This window comes from Mirounga leonina, unplaced genomic scaffold (genome assembly GCF_011800145.1).
Source record: "Mirounga leonina isolate KUSES-001 unplaced genomic scaffold, KU_Mleo_1.0 Mir_92, whole genome shotgun sequence".
NCBI classification, from domain to species: Eukaryota; Metazoa; Chordata; class Mammalia; order Carnivora; family Phocidae; genus Mirounga; species Mirounga leonina.
The window spans coordinates 15,886,892-15,909,380 of record NW_023270852.1 but is presented as its reverse complement, the minus strand read 5'-3'; the positions used below and the strand labels follow the sequence as shown (position 1 = coordinate 15,909,380).

General features: G+C 34.6%; 1 protein-coding gene across 1 annotated transcript in view; it reads right to left on the bottom strand.

Moving 5' to 3' along the window:
* Positions 1-22,489, bottom strand: part of UVRAG (UV radiation resistance associated) — a 321,167-nt gene that overhangs the window by 156,755 nt on the left and 141,923 nt on the right. The window contains exon 7 of the mRNA XM_034995174.1: positions 16,522-16,627. Coding sequence (XP_034851065.1) covers positions 16,522-16,627 — 106 coding nt within the window. The remainder of the gene's footprint in view (positions 1-16,521; positions 16,628-22,489) is intronic.

Below are 22,489 nucleotides of genomic sequence, written 5' to 3'. Positions count from 1 at the left end.
AATAAATAAATAAATAAATAAATAAATAAATAAATAAATAAATAAATAAATAAATAAATAAAATCTTTTTGAAAAAGAGAGATACCAATACTGAGATGACAGACATGTTACAATTATCTGACAAAGACCTGGAAGCAGCTATCATAAAAGTACTTCAATAACAATTAAGAACATCCTTGAAACAAATGAAAAAATAGAACATCTTGGTAAAGAAATAGAAAGTCTCAGTCAAGAAATTGAAGATATAAAGGAGAATCAAATGGAAATTTTATTTCACTTAGCATAATCCCCTTCAGTTCCAAAAAAAAAAAAAAAAAAGACAATTTTAGAGCTGAAAATATCTAGAATAAAAAACTTAGTGAATGAGCTCAACAGCAGAATGTAGGAGACAGAGAAAAGAATCTTTAAGCTGGAAAACAGAATAGAAACTACCCAATCTAAACAAGAGAGAGAAAATAGACTGTAAAAAAAAACAGAGCCTCAGGATCTGTGGAACTATATAAAAGATCTAATATTTGTATCCTCCAGTACAGGGAGGAAAGAAGAAATAAAGCAGAAGTGAAAAAGTACTCACAGAAATAATGATGAAAAACTTCCTAAATTAGGCAAAGAAATACATCTACAAATTCAAGAAGTTAATGAACCCCAAAGAGAATAAATTAAATGGAGAAAATCACAAAATAAATAAAACCAAAACCTGGGTTTTTGAAAAGGCCAATAACTTTGATAGAATTCTAGCCAGGCTAACCAAGAAAAAGAAAAAAGACAGAAATTACTAGTATGAGGAATAAAAGAGGAGCCTTCACAACCGATCCCATGGACATTAAAAGAATAAGAAAAGAATACTATAAACAACTCAATGGCCAAAAATTTGGTAACTTAGATGAAATGGACCAATTCCTTGAAAGACAATCTACTAAAACTCACACTAGGAGAAATAATCTGAAAGGGCATATATATGAAATAATTAAATTAATAACTAATAGCCTTTTAAAATGGAAAGTACCAGGCCCTGATGGTTTCACTGGTAAATTTTACCAAGCATATAAATAAATAACACTAATTCTTTAAACTCTCTTTGATCTAGGAGGCCAGCATCACCCTAATACCAAAATCAAACAAAGATATCACTAGAAAGAAAAATTACAGACCAATCTCTCATAAACACAGATGCAAATTCATCAACAAAATCAACAAATCAAATCCAACAAAATATAAGAAGAATTATATGCCATAGCCAAATGGAATTTATTCCATGTATGCAAGGCAGGTTGAACATTCAGTAATCAATGAAATTCACCATATCAACCAGGCAAAAAAGAAAAGTCATATAATCATATCAATACATGCCAAAAAAGCATATGACAAAATTCAACACCCAATTATGATAAAAACTCTCAGCAAACTAAGAATAAAGGAAAACTTCCTCAACTTGTAAAGAATATTTGCTAGAAAACTCATACATCATACAGATCTTCCTCAACTTATGATGGGGTTATGTCCTAATAAACCCATAATAAGTTAAAAATATTGTAAGTTGAAATACATCTAATACACCTAACCTACTGAACACCATAGCTTAGCCTAGCCTACCTTACATGTGCTCAGAACACTTACATTAATCTACAGTTGGGCAAAATCATCTAACACAAACCCATTTTATAGTAAAGTGCTAAATATGTCATGTAATTTATTGAATACTGTACTGAAAGTGAAAAACAGGATGGTTGCATGGGTACAAAATGGTTATAAGTGTATCAGTTGTTTCCCCTCATGATCACGTGGCTGACTGACAACTGTGGTTTGTTACTGCTGCCAGGCATCATACCATATATTGCTAGCTTGGGAAGAGATCAAAAATCAAAATTTGAAGTATAGTTTCTACTGAATGTGTATCACTTTCATACCATCATAAAGTCAAATCTTATATCGGGGATCGTCTATACTTAATGGTAGGAAACCAGATGCTTTCTCCCTACACTGGAGAAAAAGGCAAGGATATCTCCTTTCACCACTCTATAAAACATGTACTGAAAATCCTAACTATGCAATACAGTAAGAAAAGGAAATAAAAACTATCAGACTGGGAAAAAAAGAAATAAAATCATCTTTGTTTATAGATGATTTGATTATATATGTAGAAAATCTCAAAGAATCAACCCCCATCAAAAAACAAAGCAAAATCCAAAGCCTCCTGGAACTAGTAAGTGATTATAGCAATATACAAAAGCCCATTTCTTTCTTATGTAACAGCAAGGAACAATTAGAATATGAAATCTAAAATACATTACATTAAAATTAAAAAATGAAATACTTAGGTATAAACCTAACAAAATATGTATACAAGACCTAAATGAAGAAAACTGAAAAACTGATGAAAGAAATCAAAGGAGATCCAAATAAATGAATGTCCATATTCATGGACAGGAAGACAATATTATTAAGATATCCATTTTTCCCAATTTAACCTACAGATCCAGTGAAATCCCAGCAAGTTATTTTGTTGATACCAACATACTGATTCTAAAGTTTATATCGGAAGGCAAAAAACCCAGAATAGCTCAATACTGAAAAAGAACAAAGTTAGAAGATTGACACTATCTAATGCTAAAACTTACCATAAAGCTACAATAATCAAGACAGTGTGATATGGACACAAAATAGACAAATCAATGGAACAGAATAGATAGCCCAGAAACACACAGACACAAAAATATAGTCAACTGATCTTTGTCAAAGGAACAAAAGCAATTCTATGGAAAGGGGATAGCCTTTACACTAAATGGTGCTATAACTACTGGACAGCTACATACAAACAAAACAAAATGTAACAGAACATTTAGATACAGACCTTACATCTTTCATAAAAATTAACTCAAAATGGATCACAGAACTAATGTGAAATAAAAAAATTATCATATACAGGGTGCCTGGGTGGCTCAGTACGTTACGTGTCCGATTCTTGATTTCAGCTCAGGTCATGATCTCAGGGTCATGGGATTGAGCCTGCATCAGCTTTACATTCAGCCTGGGATCTGCTTGTCCCCTTTCCCTCTGCTCCTCCCCCCTCCCTCTCACTCTCTCAAATAAATAAAATCTTTAAAAAAAAATTATACAAATTCTAGAAGATAACACTAGAAAATTTAGGTGACTAAAGTGGAGATGACTTTTTTTTTTTTTAATTTCATTTATTTATTTGACAGAGAAAGACACAGTGAGAGAAGGAACACAAGCAGGGGGAGTGGGAGAGGGAGAAGCAGGCTTCCCGCAGAGCAGGCAGCCCGATGCAGGGCTCGATCCCAGGACCCTGGGATCATGACCTGAGCCGAAGGCAGATGCTTAACGACTGAGCCACCCAGGCGCCCCTAAAGTGGAGATGACTTTATATACAACATCAAATGCATGATCATGAAAGAAGAAACTAAGTTGGTCTTCATTAAAATTAAAACTTCTGCTCTGCAAAAACCACTATTAAAAGAATGAAAAGATACGCCACAAACTGGGAGAAAATATTTGAAAACCACTTATTTGATAAAGGAATGATATCCAAAATATACACAAAAACTCTAAAAGCTCAACAATAAGTAAATAAACAACCCAATTAAAAAATGGGCAGAAGATCTGAACTGTCACCTCATCAAAGAAGGCAAATAAGCATATGAAAAGATGTCCAACATCATATGTCATCAAGGAACTGCAAATTAAAACAACAGTAAGATACTACATATATTTACTAGAATAGTTAAAATCCCAAACACTGACAATACTAAATGCTGGCAAGGACCTGGACCAACAGGAACTGTCATTCATTGTTGGTGGCAATGCAAAATGGTACAGCCACTTTAAAAGATGGTCTGGCAGTTTCTTACAAAACTAAACATAGGCTTACTATATGATCCAGCAATCATGCTCCCAGATATTTATACAGATGAGTTGAAAACTTGTGTTCACACAAAAAACCTACACATGAATGTCTATAGCAGCTTTATTCATAATTGCCAAAACTTGGAAGCAACCAACATGCACTTCAATAGGTCAACAGTTATAACAAACTTGACATATCTATACAGTGGAGTACTATTCAGCAATAGCAATATAGCTATCAAGCTATAAAAAGTCATGGAGGAACCTTAAATGTATATTGCTAAGTAAAAGAAGCCAATCTGAAAAGGCTACATACTATATGACATTCCCGAAAAAGGCAAAACCATTGAGAGAGTAAAAAGATCAATGGTTGCCAGGGGTTCTAAGAGAGGAGGAAAAGAATGATTAGATAGATTCATCCGAGGGGATTTTTAGGCCAATGTAATTACACTGCATGATACTGTAGTGGTGGATACAGGACACTGTGTATTTGTCAAAACCTAGAGAACTGTACAACAGGGAGAACCCCTAATGTAAACTAGAGTTAATATTGTATTAATATTAACTCAACAATTGTAACAAATGTATCACTCTGATATAGGATGTTAAGAACAAAAGAAACTGGGAGAAGAGGGGAAATAACTTTCTGTACAATTTTTCTGCAAACCTAAAACTACTCTAAAAAATAAAGCTTATTTTTTAAAAAGTAATAGAACCATACCTCAAAAAAGTCAATTTTACTGAATGTTCATTTGATAAAACAAGTCCCAGACACATTATACCAGAGATACAGTTAACTTTGCTAAATAACTTTGTTAACTTATCTTTCCATTAAAATACTTCCTACCTAAACCTATGAAGCCACACTGTAAACTTTACTCAGACTCCCTTTTAATCCAAATACCTCTAATTTAGAGGCCAGAATTGGCCTCCAGATAAAATCTGAAATCCTGTCCCCACAACAAACATATATGTGCTTGCACATGTTTGCATTCACACACAGTTACTGCCCTATGAATGGTTGTGTCCTTCTCTCCTGGTCTTTATCAAGTGTCAATAATATACTTTACATGATTTTCCAGGACATAAATCTTAACCAAACAGTAATATTTGGCTATGCCTAGTAAATTCTTGTCTCCTTCCTAAAACATATACTAATTAAAATTGTAATGAGAAAAAAAAAAACTTTTCATTAAGTAAACTAAATAGGTTTACCAAGCTAGTAAAAACCTTTAAAAGATGGAAGTCAGCATCTCTATCTGACTCACAGATACTGAAGAAGCAAGGGCACTCAGTGAGATGAGTAATGGTATGGCCCTGTCGAAGCAACAGGCACGGAAAAATGACTTGGCAGTTGTGTGGAAAGTACTTTATAGCTATTGTTTCTCACCCAAAATGCTTTCTTCCTCATCACTGAAATACTGATTCTAAACAGATGGCATGATCATCTGTTAAAGACATTCAAGCCAAGAAAACAAGCACAAAAGCTTGTTTCTCCAATCATCATTATTATATTTGACTGGAAAACTCTATCAAATATGAAACATTCCTAAGCAATTTTTCTTGAACAAAGCAAACATTTATGAAGGGCATACTATGTGCTTCTAAATGAATGAGAAATGGTGTCTGCTTTCTAAGAGCTTGGGTCTAACAGAGATAAAAGCCATTTTGCCCTGTCAACCCACTGTAAAAACAAAGACCAAAGTCAGTGAGGTTGTTTATCATTAAAGGAAAAGGAATCAAGAAACAATTTGGGTTTCTTTAGTAATTCAATAGTGTGATCATGACATGTTAGTGTGTTTTTACATCACTGAGAGAAAAAATACGTAAATTCTTAGGAAGCAATCTTTTCCCACAAAGAAGTGTTCAATTTTCCTAACTTGAATTTCTCCATAAAATATGCAAACTGAATTCTACCTGGGCCGAGGAAAAACAGAAAACAAAAAACAAAAACAGGAAAACAACTTTTCACAGAACACAGAGATATGTCTACTTAGAGGGTTAATCTGCTCTATTCCAGGGTATACATTCAAATTGGGAAATATTTTCTAGAATCAAAGAACCAAGGGTACAAGTTAATCTAAATACTAAACTAATACAGGAAGGCATGTTTACAGTGTGTTTGTGTTATGGTCCATATGCAGAAACTGGCCCACTTACAGAAATGTGTCAAGTCATTCAAAACCAGGATGGTTGGCTCTAATTTCTGATGAGTAGAGTAAACAAACCTGCCCAAGTGGGATCTGGTTCTGCTTCCTTTCTAATGCATCTAACACAAGAGCTCAAAGACCTTAATGTTCTATAAGTATCTTCTTTTTTTTTTCCTGTGTTCTATTTATCTGTTTACTCCTAGTTAATGTCACATGTGCATCTCCAATGGATCACTTTTAATTGGATTTTAGTGTTTTTATACAACATGTTCTTAAAATCACAGATAGTTTCATCTATTTGCAAGCAGACACATTCCTATTTATGGGTCTTTACAAAGACAATGATGGGCAATGTTAAAGATTCATTTCAGAATGACAGACTAATTTGTAAATGACATACTAAAGGAAGCAATTTTCTTTAGATCACATTGGAGCTAAAAAGTCTTAGACAAAATGTTCTCAAAGCATGGTCCAGGAAACCATGAAAATTTCTGAGACCATTTCAGAGTCTGTGAGATCAAAAATATTTTCACAATACTACTAAGCTGTTATCGCCCTTTTTCACTCTCATTTTCTCATAACTGTATAGCAGAGCTTTCCAGAGTCTCTAAGATTTGTGGTATCACAACAGATTGATTGCAGAAATAAATGTGAGAATCCATCTGTCTTTTATTAACTTAGGCATCATCAACAGATATATGCTAAGTTCTTTGAGGTCTTAATAATTTTTAAGAGCATAAAGGAGTCTTGAGACCAAAAAGTTTGAGAATGGTGGGTTAGGGCACATTCTCTATATTAGTTTTCCCACAAAACCTGGAAATAATTAACAATCTGGAAAAAAAGTTTTAGAACTATGGCAGTTGTCCTATGAGAACAAATTTGCTTTTAAATGTCATTTGTAGGTTCTTTCTATTGCACTTACACCTTCTCAACCACTAAGAAAGGGAAAATATTTCCTCAGAAAATACTTAATCCAACCCAGTAATTTCACAGACTCAGTAGCAATATAAGGCCTAGAACCCAGGTCCAGCTAGGAAGATAAAGCAAAAGATATATAATAATAAAACATACACAAGTTCTACTTCTGCTCTAAGAGAATGAGCAAACTGGTCCTCTCATAAATCACAGCTCTAGACTCTAGATAAAATACAAAAAGCTACTACTTGAGGATTCTGGAGATTGATCAGTGACAGGTAAATTCTGGAGAGACTCAACCTGGTGCAAGCAACCAACACACAGCGTGAATTTCCCCTTTTCTGCAGCTTTTTCCTGAGGGTGGCTGCAGTCAAACTCCAGTGAAAGACAACTATCTTTTTGGCCAGAGGAACCAGGGAAAAGAAATCACACAATCAAGGCCACCAGAATGGGGGAAGCCAGAGAATGGACACCCCAGATTCTGTTTAAATTCAATATGAATCTCTGAATCCTAAACCACACATGTACGAGGCAAACAGAAAGCAGCTGGGCCTAAGGGTAAAAGTACTGAATTAAGTGAAATCTGAGCCAATGTCCATTGCAGGCATGAGTTTGAGCCTAACCAAGTTAACTATCTGCTAAAATGAAAACATCAATGTTCTTCAGAGGAAAGTAACAAAGTCCAGAGATTCCACAAAATTACATTCACATTGTCCAGGATACTATGCAGTATTACCCAATATATGAATAGTCAGGAAAATGTGACTCACTCTCTAGGGAAAAGACAACCAACATATGCCAACCCCAAGATAACCCAGATGTTAGAATTATCGTACAAAGACTTTTTTTTTTTTTAAGATTTTTATTCATTTTTTGACAGAGAGAGAGACAGCGAGAGAGGGAACACAAGCAGGGGGAGTGGGAGAGGGAGAAGCAGGCCTCCCTGCTGAGCAAGGAGCCCAATGCGGGGCTCGATCCCAGGACCCTGGGATCATGACCTGAGCCGAAGGTAGACGCTAAACGACTGAGTCACCCAGGCGCCCTCATACAATGACTTTAAAGCCACTATTATAAATATGCTGAGTAAGAAAAAGTAAAATATTCTTATAATGAATAAAAAGATATGAAATCTGTCAATCCCAGAAAAAGTAAAATACTCTCATAATGAATACAAAGATGAAATCTCAGCAGAGGACTAGAAAATATTAAAAGCAGAGACTTCTGCTTCTGGTCAAGATGGAACAGGAAAAAGGAACACTGTTCAACTAATTTGACCAGGCTACCATAATCCTAATACCAATCTGATAAAGTAATTTAAAACACTGTATTTCAACATCCCTAATAAATATAGCATAAAACCCCTTAAATTATTTCCAGATCAAATCCAGCAAGATACAAAAAAAAAAAAAAAGAGTATATATTGTAACCAATTCAGGTTTATTCCAGAAATGTAATGTTAAACATCTGAAATTAAATTATGGAGAATCAAGGAGAAAAATCACATGATTATTTCAATAGATCCAGAAAAAGCATTTGACAAAATTCAATATCCATTCATGATAAAAACTCTCAGAAACTAGGAATAAGAGGGAACTTCCTAACACCAATAAAAGGTATTACTACCATTATACTCAAGAAAGGAGGAAGAATCATTTCCCCCCGTGATCAGGAACAAAGAAAGGATTTCCACTTGTATTACTTTTATTCGATATTGTACTGTATGTTCTAGCTATTGAAATAAGTCAGAAAAATTAAATAATAAAACACACAAGGCAGTCTAAGTTTGCAGGTATGATTGTTTACATAGAAAAATCCCAATAAATATACAAAATAACTACAAGAACTAAAAAGTTAATAGGACAAGACTGCAAGATACTAGGTTAATAAATTAGTAAGAATTGTATTCCTTCCTACTAGCAACAAACAGGTAAGAAACAAAAATTCAAAAACAATCCCATTTGCAAGAATGCCCCCCCCAAAAATACTTAGGAATAACTCTAATAAAAGATGCCCAAAATCTTTACAGTGAAAGCTACAAGATATTGAGAGAATTAAAGAAAAGTCTATAAAAGAGATATATGCCATGTTCAATGGACTGGGGAACTCATTATTGCTAAGATGGCAATTCTCCACAAATTGATCTACAAATCCTTATTAAAACTGCAACAGCCTTTTTTTTTTTTTTTAAGATTTTATTTATTTATTTGAAGAGAGAGAGACACAGCGAGAGAGGGAACACAAGCAGGGAGAGTGGCAGAGGGAGAAGCAGGCTTCCCGCCGAGCAGGGAGCCCGATGCGGGGCTTGATCCCAGGACCCTGGGATCATGACCTGAGCCGAAGGCAGACACTTAACGACTGAGCCCCCCAGGTGCCCCCCAGGCTTTTTTTTTTTTTAAGAAATGGATAAGCTGATTCTCATTTCACTTGGAAATACAAAGAACCCATGGGAACTTATATAAAACGAACAAAATTGGAGGACTTGCCCTACCTGGTTTTAAGACAAGAGATCTCTAAGAAACTTTGGTATTGGTGAAAGATAGACATATAGATCGGTGGAACAAAACAGAGAATCCAGAAATAGATGAAAACATATTTGGTCAATTGATTTTGGACAAACATTTCAAAACAATTAAATTAGGAAAGACTGTTCAACAAATGATGTTAAATTAACTGTATATTTATATAGAACAAAAGAACCCTGAACTTGTACCAAAAAAAACAGCTTGAGGGGTGCCTGGGTGGCTCAGCTGGTTCCCATCAGGATCGAGTCCTGCATTGGGCTCCCTGCTCGGCAGGGAGTCTGCTTCTCCCTCTGACCGTACCCCCTCTTGTGTTCTCTCTCTTTCTTTCAAATAAATAAATAAAATAAAATCTTAAAAAAAAGAAGCTAGCTTGAGATGGATCATAGATCTAAATGTCAAGCCCCAAACTACAAAACTTCTGTAACAAAACACAGAAGAAATTGATGCAACTTTAGGTTAGTCGAAGATTTCTTATAAAGAAAACAAAAAGCCCTACTACAAAATAACATTAAAAAGTACATTGTATTGGGGCGCCTGGGTGGCTCAGTCATTAAGCATCTGCCTTCAGCTCAGGTCATGATCCCAGGGTCCTGGGATCGAGCCCCCGCATCGGGCTCCCTGCTCAGCGGGAAGCCTGCTTCTCCCTCTCCCGCTCCTCCTGCTTATGTTCCCTTTCTGGCTGTGTCTCTCTCTGTCAAATAAATAAAGTCTTTAAAAAAATACATTGTATTTCATTAGACTTTTAAACTTTTGCTCTTTAGAAGGCATCATTAAGAACATGAAAAGGCAAACCACAGAACATTAAGAAAATATTCCCAACATACATATCAGAAAAAGGACGTGTATCCAGAAAAAAGAAAAATACAAATATACATGCAAATGTGTACATATACACACACTCTCTCCTCCTCTCTCTCTCCCTCTCCCTCTCTTTAACACAAGAAGACAGAAATCCCATTTAAAATGAGGGGAAAAATATGAAACTACTTTACATGTATACTAGGACTGAAAAAATATGTAAATAAATTACAGATAATGGGAGCCAGGTTTCTCACTAATAGAAAAAGATACTACAAATAAAAGTAAAGGATGAGAATGAACTCTGTGGTGTTAAAGTTGAAGGTATTAGTACGACTCCTGTTTAGTTTTAACACATATATAGAGACAGATACTTGCATATACCAGCTCTGTCCACTGAGAGGGCCTAGAAGCAGTTACAACCCAGTAGCCATAAGCACACCCAGTGCCCAGCTCTTGTTTCTAAATACCATTACCCAATGAAAGGAACAGGACTTCTTGGGAAAAGGGCTCATTCAGGGATGAGACAGGGGAAATACAAGATAAGCGTGGATCATATAGTGCCAGAAATGCAGGAAGTGCTTTAAAAAACAAACAAAAAAGAGAGGCATGTCAAAAGGACACAGGAGGAAACTTGAAAGAGCTATCGATGCCATAAGTTGAGCAAAAATATAAATGACATGGTATTCAATTATAACCTAAAGTATAAAATAAATATATTCAAGTTCATACTAATAAGTAAATGACTGAATGAATAAATAAATGGGGGGGGCAAATCTTCCTCACAAAGAATTCAAAATAACATACATAAATAAGCAGTCTCCCCTCTAGGAGGTGGAACTCAAGTCCCCTCCACTGGAGTGAAGGCTGGACTTAGTATCTTGCTTTCAAAAAATTCAGCATGGAAAGGATACTCCAAAGGAGTGTAGTGGATAAACTTGGGGGATACTACCTTAACCAAGTAGTGATTCAGGTAAATATCAACACTGATTAGTTAAATATAGGAAGGAATGAGAAACTGTCATAGATCAGAGAAGCCTAGGAAGGCATAACTAAATTCAGTGTGGTATCCTGGGCTGGATACTGGAACAAAAAAAAAAGGATATCAGAATCTAGGCTAATCACAGCAAAACATCAGACAAATCCCAATCAGGATATTCTATAAAATATCTGACTAGTAATCCTCAAAATTGTCAAAGTTATTAAAAACAATGAAAGCCTGAGAAATTTTCACATCCAAGAAGAGTCTAAGGAAGCATGACTACTAAATGTAATATGGCTTCCTGCATGGGATTCTGGAACAGAAAAGAACTTTAGGTGAGAATTAAGGAAATCTGAAGAAAGTATGGATTTTAGTGAATGATGATTTATCAGTACAGGCTCATTAATTGTAACATGAAGGTAAATGTTAATAACAGGAGAAATTGGCTGTAAGGTATACTCTTTGTACCATCTCTGTAATAATTCTATAAATCTACTACTGTTGTAAAATAAAGTTGATTTATTTAAAAGAAAGACATTAGTGGAAACACTGGTGAAACCTGAATAAAGCCCCCAGTTAATGGTAATATATCAATGTTAACTTCTTGGTTTGATAATGTACCATGTCAAATGTAACATGGTTATAGAAGACGTTTGTATTAAGGGAAACCAGATTAAAGTCAAATGGAAACTCTCTGAACTATCTTTGCAAGTGTTCTGTAAATCTAAATAGTTTATTTTTTTTAATGGTCAAAAGTACTCAAACTTACACCTCTTAAAGAATACACAAGTGACCAATAAAGATATGAAAAATGTTTATCATCAAAATGCAATTATAAACTAAAATAAGAAAACACTACACACCCACGAGAATAGCTAAAATTAAAGATTAACCTCTTAAATGAAATGAACAAACAAGAAGCAGATAACTTCAATAACCCACAACTATTCAAGAACTGAATTCCTAGTTCAAAACCCACAAAGAAAATTCCAGGTCCAGATGGCTTCACTGGCAAATTCTACCAAACATTTAAGAAATAATTCCAATTCTACACACAATTCTACACATATTCTTCTAGGAAACAGAAGAAAAAACACTTCCCAAATCACTAGTTATGGCCAACATCACCCTGACAACAAAACCAGACAAACAGATTATAAGAAAACAAAACTACAGACCAATATCCCCCATGAATATAGATGCAAAAATACTTTAAACAGGGGCACCAGGGTGGCTCAGCCGGTTAATCGTCTGCCTTTGGCTCAGGTCATGATCCTGGAGTCCCAGAGCATCAGGCTTCCTGCTCAGCGGGGAGTCTGCTTCTCCCTCTCCCTCTACTTTTCCCCTGCTCATGCTTGCTCTCTCTCACTCTCTCTCTCTCTCGCTCACTCTCTCTCTCAAATAAATAAAAATCTCTTTACTTATTTTATATTTTATTTATTTATTATTTATGCATTTTTATTTATTATTTATCTACTTTTTAAAAAACTTTAAAAATTTTTTTAAATAAAATCTTTTAAAAAAATCCTTTAAACATTTTAGCAAATTGAATCTGAATAATTCCTCATGAACAGGAGGGGCTTTCTCCAAAAATGCAATGTTGGATTAACATTCAAGAATTAATCAATGTATTCTACCATCATAATACAAGAATATGGAAAAAAATACAATTATCAACAGATATAGGAAAGGCACCTGACAAAATCCAAAACATGTAAGCAAAAATTCAAGATGACAACAGCAGAAATTTCACAAGAAACATAGTTAAATGTCAAAAAGATATGTTAGCTATTGATGTAGTGTGAGAAGATGCAAAATCTTTAAAAGCCATCAAGTATGAACTCAATTGCTAATAACAGAGGTAGTTACAGTTGGTCTTACAAAGTATTCTGATTTCTTTCAGCATCAAGTATGCCTTCTGACTGATTATACATAGGCTAAAATTATTGTATTTACTTATTTATTTATTTACTTATTTGAGAGAGAGAGAGAGTGAGCAAGAGAGAGCACAAGCCAGGGGGAGAGGCAGAAGGAGAAGGAGAAGCAGGCTCCCCACTGAGCAGGGAGCCTGATGTAGGGCTCAGTCCCAGGACCCTGGGACCACAACGTGAGCCAAAGGCAGATGCTTAACTGACTGACCAACCCACGTGCCCCTATACATAGGCTAAAATTAAAGTCAATTCTTAAAAATTGAAAATGCTTGAAGTATAATGACCTTGGGCCAACTTAGAAAGGGAATGAGGAAAAAAGGTAAGAGTAAAGGTTTCTAATTTGCTACAGGTAAGTCTTAAAGTAGAAAATTAACAAGTAAATGGCATTATTCCCTGAAAGAAGACAAGTAAACCAAAATTTGTCTCTACTTGTCCAATGATTATGGGAAAGTTGCTTCCTTTCTTCAGGCCTCATTCTCCATCCTTTTTAAAGAGTTTAATCCTTGTTTTTATGCTTGTTTAAAAAATAAATAAATAAAAAGACAAAATACAGGCTCAAAATGGTGTCACTTAGACCAAGTTCCCAAACTAACCTCCTCTAGAAATGTAGTCTTACCTGGCCAGCCAAGAATTTTTTCAAACTGTGCCAATAAGTTTGCCCCTTTGGCACTCTCTAACCCACAAAAAAGATGAGGCAATCCACATGATAAGACCCCTTGCTTTTATCCCTAGAAAGCGGCCTTGCCTGAACCGATCCTTTTCTTTTGTTAATAACTTTCTTGCCCCTACCCTCCTTCTATAAAAACCTTGCATTTTGTAGGACTCTTTGGAGCTCCTCTCTACTCGCTAGAAGAGGTGTCGCCCCATTGATTCACGAATCATTTGAAAAAGCCAAGTAGATATTCAAATTTACATGGTTGAATTTTGTTATTTAACATGCTAGATTCATTCCTAAACTCAATATTTATTGAGGACCTACTATGTGTTAAGCACTTTCCAGACACTAGTGAATACAGTAGTGAAGAAACACAGACAAAGAGTTTAGAGAGACAGACAAATAAAATATGTAAAATATCTGGCATGTTAAAGGGTAATAAATACTACGGAGAAAAATATAACAGGGAAGGGGACAGACTCTACTGAAGAGGGCTGGTTTTAGTGAAGTTATACGGGAACTAGATGATGTCTAGGTTCACTTTCAGTTCAAAAATCAACGATTCTTTTCTATGTTGACCAGGCAGTGTAAAAACACACAGTGAACCTCTGAACCTGACCTCATTAAACTCACACATTCTATCACCTTGCTCTGTGTTTCACCACTTATATTTTAGAAAAATAGGATTAAACATATACATTTTTCCATACTGAGACAAAACATATGCTGTCATTTAATGAAATAAGTAATTTCCCAGTCTTGCCTTGGGAGATGAAAATAAAAAACCCTAGCAATTTCTCCTCGGACAAAGGTTCTAAAAATGTGGCATTTCTGTACACTACAGAAAGGCTTAAAATTAGCTGCTTTTTCTCCTTTTCCAATATATTTGTGGTCTGGGTTTTCTTCCTTTACTGAGGCTGAGTTAAAACAAGAGGTGGTTTAACAGCTTCTCCAAAACAGAAGATTTTCCATAGGCAAGAAAAGTCATATGGATAAGCATTACTACTACAGTTATTGTAGCTACCATATTTTGTATGCCCGCTCTGTGTCAGGTACAGCACTAGCCACTTTATATATCAGGTTGAATTATATGAAACTACCATTTATGGGTCAAAATCAGCAATTTTATATAGTTTAAATACAGCATCATCCATTCACTTCAAATTCCATGAGAAAGAAGTCTGTGTTGGTGGTTAACTGCACTGTGTTTCCATAGTTCATCTATTAAATTACTATCTTGGGCAAATCTTCAAGATAATACAAAATGTTTGTTTGGAGGTTAAAACGTCTTCTCCTAAGTTGATAGTGCTATAAATGACAACTGGAAGATACTGCCTATGTATGAGAATGAGTTTGTACAAATAAATACTTAAAGTTTTTCAGTTAGGACTTAATTTGAGGATTTGAATTATATTTTAACTATCATAATCCATAACAAAAATTTCATCAAAAGCCATGTGGCTTCATTTTGAAAAAAGTTCAATTTATTTGTTATGCCTACTATTCTGCTTAAAAAGGCAGAATCTTTATTCCAAAATTAATATTTTTTTTCTCCACTAGAAAGAGTATAAAGCAACCCCAAATTATACTAATACTTTAAATCTGTCCATTTGGGTTGGAATTTCTATTTCTTTGGAAATGCCTCATTAAAGGAATCTTTCCCAAAAGAGAACACTGTCCATAAACCAACCTATTAAGTTCACTCCAATAATTTTAAATTCATCTTTTATTTCTTTTTTTTTATAACATATAATACATTATTTGTTTCAGGGGTACAGGTCTGTGATTCATCAGTCTTACACAATTCACAGTGCTCACCATAGTACCTACCCTCCCCAATGTCCATCACCCAGCCACCCCATCCCCTCCACCCCCCTCCACTCCCGCAACCCTCAGTTTGTTTCCTGAGATTAAAAGTCTCTTACAGTTTGTCCCCCTCTCCAGTTTCGTCTTGTTTCATTTTTCCCTCCCTTACCCATGATCCTCTATCTTTTTTCTCAAATTCCTCATATCAGTGAGATCATATGATACTTCTCTTTCTCTGATTGACTTATTTCACTTGGCATAATACCCTCTACTTCCATCCACGTCATTGCAAATGGCAAGATTTCATTTTTTTTTTGATGGCTGCATAATATTCCATTGTATATATATACCACATCTTCTTTATCCATTCACCTGTTGATGGACATCTAGGCTCTTTCCATAGTTTGGCTATTGTGGACATTGCTGCTATAAACATTGGGGAGCATGTGCCCCTTTGGATCGCTACATTTGTATCTTTGGGGTAAATATCCAATAGTGCAATTGCAGGGTTGTAGGGTAGCTCTAAATTCATGTTTTAAAATGAGATTAGACCCCAATTTTTTTTCCTTCTGGCAGCTATTTCTTATTCAATATATAGTTCATGTCTAGAGTTCACATTGGTAAGACATTAATAAAATAACTTTTAATTATTTTCTAAGTAACTGTATGTAATCTAAAGTTTCATCTAGCAGCAAAAGGCAGGCACTTTGCATGTTAGATTATTAGGAAATAGGAAAGTGTTTTCCAACATTTAAATGCCAACATAAGTCTCAGCAAAACATTAAGAGAAAAAATAACTACCTAAAGCTTTTTGAAAAAAAAATTAATATAAGAAGAATATGATAATCACATTTAGAAATCAAGGAGTCTAAACAAGTAAATATATTTAAAAACCTACCAGTTCATTGCTTGTAGATGTGAGCCTTAGCTTTTCTTCAATTTCCTTTCCAATTTTCTGAACAGTTACCTGAGTCTGTTTAATTGCACACTGGGCTCTATGAAGCCTAGAAATAAAAGTTGCAGAAAAATTTAAGTGAGTTAACTATAAACTCTTAACACAGAGCAACAAATATAAATGGAACAAAATGAGGACAAACATTCCAGGATATGCAGAACTAGTAATCAACTCAAACTGATCATTTCATAATTCCCTAGCATATTTATAATGAAATAAACAGGGATTACTATGGATCCTAAAAACACCCTTTCTATGCCTGCCTGCCTGCCCACCTCTGATACATTGAGAGTTAAAATGGTGAACTCACAGGAGTCTGGAAGACACCTTAGAAAAATAATCTGAGAGGCTCCTGGGTGGCTCACTTGGTTAAGCACCTGGCTCTTGGTTTCAGCTAAGGTCATGATCTCATGGGTCAAGGGATCAAGCCCGCAGTCAGGCTCCACACTCAGAAGGGAGTCTGCTTGAAGAGTCTCTCCCTCTGCCCCTCCCCCAATGGTCTCTCTCTCAAATAGATAAATATATATATATATTTTTTTATAGAAAAGAATCTGGTTGAATCCTATCATGTTAGAAAGGTGAAAACTGAGGCCCAGAGAAATTAAGTGGAGTGCTAAAGTCACCAGGAGAATATCACTGATAACAAGGCTAAATATTAGTTATGGCGATACACAAAGAAAAAAAGAATTAACAATAATCCCAGTTATAGCAGCAACAGCCACTTTGAAACAAGGAACACTGAAAAAATTAAGAACTATTTTTCTTTTTTGCTTTCATTATGGGTTTGTGTTTTTCTTAGTCTCTTGGTCTTCAAATATAGATTATATATTTCTTATACATACACACAAATTGTCTTTATTTTTAGATGTCATGATTTTCATATAATGAAAATGAATTTTTTTAAATATATTTTTTAAGATTTTTATTTATTTATTTGACAGACAAAGAGAGACAGCAAGAGAGGGAACACAAGCAGAGGGAGCAGGAAAGGGAGAAGCAGGCTCCCCGCCAAGCAGGGAGCCCGATGCGGGACTCGATCCCAGGACCCTGGGATCATGACCTGAGCCGAAGGTAGACACTTAACCACTGAGCCACCCAGGCGCCCCGAAAATGAATTTCATTAGTAATCTACAAAACAACTAAAAACTAATAAGGTCACAGGATACAAGGTCAATGTACAGAAATTTGTTATATTTCTATATATGGGGTCATTGTTCCACAATCACAATTCCAATCTCAAAAGGCTTTCATTTTTTTGAAAGAAATTAAGAAGCTGATACTGTAATTTATACAGAAAAACAAAGAATCTAGAAGAGAGAAACCAAGATAAACTTTTTTTTTTATAAAACTACATAATCAAAACAATATGGTACTAGCATAACTATCAAAACATAGATCAATGGAACAGAGTAAAGATTATATAAATAGAGCTACACATATATGGCCAATTGATTTTGGACAAAGGAACCTAGGTAAATTAATGGAGAAAAGAAAGTTTTCTAAACAAATGGTACTGGAACATTGGATAAATGTAGGCAAGAAAAATTAATTTCATTCCCTACCTCACAGCACATGAGATTAATTCAAGGACAGCACAGTAAACATAAACCCTAAAATCATAAAACTTGTAGAAGAAACAGAATCTCTTGAAACCTCAGGGGAGGTAAAGATTTCATAGAGAAGGCATGAAAAACACTAACCATAAAATTAAAAATAGATAAATTGGACCTCACAAAAATAAAAAATGTCCATTCATCTAAAGATGCCATTAAGAAAATGATAAGCAATCCACAGACTGGGAGAAAATACTTGCAAAACATCAATCTGACAAAGGACTGCGTCTGGAGTATATAAAGAACTCTTATAAATCAGTAACAAAAAGACCACCCAATTAAAAATGGGCAAAAAAGTACAATTCTTCACAAAGGTGACATAAGAGTGGCCAATAAGTATAACAAAAGGTACTCGACATCTTGGTCATCATGAAAATGCAAATTAAAATCATAAGGAGATACCATGTCACACCTGCTAGAATAGCTAAAATTAAAATGACAACACCTAATACTGCAAGGATGTGGAACAACTGGAACTTGTACACATTACTGGTAAAAGTGTAAAAGAGTACTATCATTTGGAAAACAGTTTTTATAAAGTTAAACATCCATCTAACCTATGACCCAGTATTTCTACTCCTAAGCATTTACTCAAGAAATATAAAAACATATGTCCACAAGAAGATCTGTAGAAGAATGTTCATAGAAACAACACAAATGTCTATCAAACAGGAGAATTAATAAACTGAGGTATAATCATGAAATTCTACTCATCAATACAAAGGAAGACACATTGAATCACACAACAATATGAATGAATCTCGAATACATTATGTTGAGTGAAAAAAGCCAGAAACAAAAAGTATACTGTATGATTCCATTTATACATAGTTCAAGAACAGGTAAAAGCAATCCATGGGAACAGAAATCAAGAGTTGCTAGTTGTCTATGTGGGGTGGGACTGACTGGCAGAAAACAGGGGGAATAAAGGGAACTCCCTGAGGTGATGGAAATGTCCTATATATCTTTATTGGGGTATGGCTACATAGTTATATGCAGAATTTAAAGTTAAGATCTATGCATTTCACTGTATGTAAATTTTACCTCAATTTTTAAAAATTACTTAATAATTATGGTGATAGTTTTCTATATTTATAACTTTAAAATACTATATTCAAAACAAAAATCAAATAAAGACCACTCACTTAAGTAAGGAAACATGAAATTTTTACTGAAAAAGTTATCAGAATTCTAATAATAATAATAGGCATTATCAACTCAGAGCAGAAATCAACAAAATAGCCTGTTACTTTAAAAGGGGGAAAATGCTGCCTGAAACTCACTGGTACTATGCAAACAACCTTGTCAAATGGTAAAGACTTTAAAAATAAAAATGATTCATGACCATAATTAATGTATGACTTCAACTATTTGGCTCTCACTGCCCCAGACGCTTTCTGATCTTACCTTAGGGGCTTAAAACACACAGACAGAGTCACATTTCCTCCAATCTTCAGTGTTATCCAAATAGACTTTCAGAGCCCCTGCTACATCAAGACAGAGCTAATAACGTCCCCCTTTCAAACGCAACAGAAGAATAAAAGTTTGATGTGTTTAGGCTTTTAAATATAACGTGGGGCATCCTGATTCCCCTGGGGGTGAGGAGATGAAGGACTGACAAGAAAAGAAACAACTGCTTTACTTCCAAACCAGCTAGACAGTTTCAGAGGAATGTTTCTTCATTTTGCAAACTATGAAATGATACTACAAAGAAATACACATCATCTAGTCATCTGATGGCAGGTCAAATACCAACACTAACACTGCCAAGCTGAAATAAACTCATTATCATGGGTTTGAGGAGGAGGGATCAAATAGCTGTCTGATAGGTGGTACTCTGATTGGAGCAAATAGACGCATCCCTATTACTTAATATGCTTTGAGGTAACAGTAAAATGGAAACTGGGCTTTAAAATAATGTTTTGGGGTGAGATAGTGCTGTGAATATAAAAATCTACTGAATAAAAGGTATTACGTCAAATAAATAATAAATATTGAGACCATACCAATCAAATATTAACAATTGTCTCAGTAAAGGAGAAGTTAGGAGACAATTTTTGTCTTAGTATTGATCATATCACATCTGAAATGCTGCATTCTGTTTTTAGGTGAAGAATCCCTAGAAAGGCAGTATACTTCTAGAAAGGCAGTATACTTCCTTATGGTCTGCGGGCAGAGATAATAAGGGAGAAGTAAATATAAGAAAAGACAGGTACCTCTTGAGACAAACAGATACCTTATCAATGATGACTTTATATTTCATAGGAAGGAGCATATATATATTTTTTTTCCTGAAGGAATTAGTAAATTATCAAAGTTTTAAGCTAGAAAAGATTTAATTACATTTGTACTTTAGAAAGATCTTTCTTCCTAAAAGATGGTAAATGGGACACAGAAGAAAGATTGTAAACAGGAAGTGTGGTTATTACAGCCTCCCTAGGAAAAGTTTGGCATCATTCTAAATTAAAATGGGAACAGGAAGGATGGTGTAGATGTGAAAAGTGACAGAGAAGGAGAAATAAAGAATAATGCCCAAAAACAAATTACCAACATCAGGAACACAAGCAAAGACATCACTAGATCTTATAGACATTTAAAGGGAATTACTGGGAAATTATGAGCAATACGCCAAAAAATTTAAAAACTTAGATGACATAGTCAAATTGCTTTAAAAATCCCAAGTTTCCAAAACAAACAAATGAATTAGAAAATCTGAATCACCATTATCCGTTAAAGAAACTAAACTTGTAATTAAAACCACTTTCACGTAGAAAACTCTAGGTTCAGAGAGCTTCACTGGTGTTATACTAGTTTTAACAAAATCTTTCTTTTTTTTTTTTAATATTTTATTTATTTATCTGACAGAGAAAGACACAGCGAGAGAGGGAACACAAACGGGGAGTGGGAGAGGGAGAAGCAGACTCCCTGCCGAGCCGGGAGCCCGATGTGGGACTCGATCCCGGGACTCCAGGATCATGACCTGAGCCGAAGGCAGTCGCTTAACCAACTGAGCCACCCAGGCGCCCTTTAACAAAATCTTTCAAAGAAGAGGGAACACTTTTCAATTTGTTTTATAAGACCAGTATAATACTCACACCAAAAACATGACAAAAACATGACAAGAAAAGACAAATATCACACATGAATATAAATGCAAAAATCATTAAGAAAATGTTAGCAAATCAAATCCAACAATGTATGAAAAGGGTAATACATATCTTGCTCAAATAGGTTTATTTGAGGAGTACAAGGTTAGTTTACCTTTTGAAAATCAATAATGACAAAATAATGAAGAAAAATATGGCTATCTCAAAAGATGCCCCCCAAAAAAGCATTTGATAAAATTCAACACCTGTTAGTGATTAAAAGCAAAACAAAAAAACCTTTGACAAACTAAGGAAAAAGGAGAGCTTCCTCTGGTGAAGAATTTATTTTTTAAAAATCTACAGCTAATACAAAAGAGGGATTTTTATGAAAAAATCTACATCTAATATTAAGATCAGGAGCAAGGAAAGGTGTCCACTTTCACCACTCTAATTCAACACTGTAACCCAGGTCCAAACCACTGCAATGAGGCAATTAAAAAACCGTAAATATAGGAAAGGAAGAAGCAAAAATGTCACTCATAGATGCTTTATTGCACACATAAAAATAAAAAAAAAATCTGTAATTAAACTATAAGTTTAGCTAGATTGCAAGATTCCAGATTAATATATAAAAACCTAATGCTTTTTTTATATCATATAAACAAATAACTAGGTAACTCTAATGAAAGATGTGAAAGGCCTGTGCACTGAAAACTATAAAACATTGCTGAGAGAAATTTTAAAATCCCTAACAAATGGAGACATGTAACAATTACATGGGTTGGAAGACTCAGTGTTGTTAAGAAGTCAAGTCTCCCCTAAATGTATTTAGAGTCAAAACAATCCCAGCCAAACTCTTGCAGTCTTTTTTTTTAATTGACAAGCTGATTCTAAAGTTGATATAGAAATATAAAAGTCCTAGCCAAGAAAATGTTGAAGAAAAACAAAGCTGGAGCTTAGACTATCAGATTTTATGACTTATCACAAAGCTAGGGTTTATAAAGCAGTAGTTACAGAAGTCTAAACAAAGAGATGAATGGAACAGAATTCAGGTTACAAAAATAGACCCATTATATAAAATAATTTATTTTTTGATTAGGGAAAAAAAAATTTTGTCAGCAAACGACACTGAAATAACTGGATATTGACATGGGGAAAAATGAACCTTAATCTCTATCTCACATCATACACAAAAAGTTAAACTGAAATAAT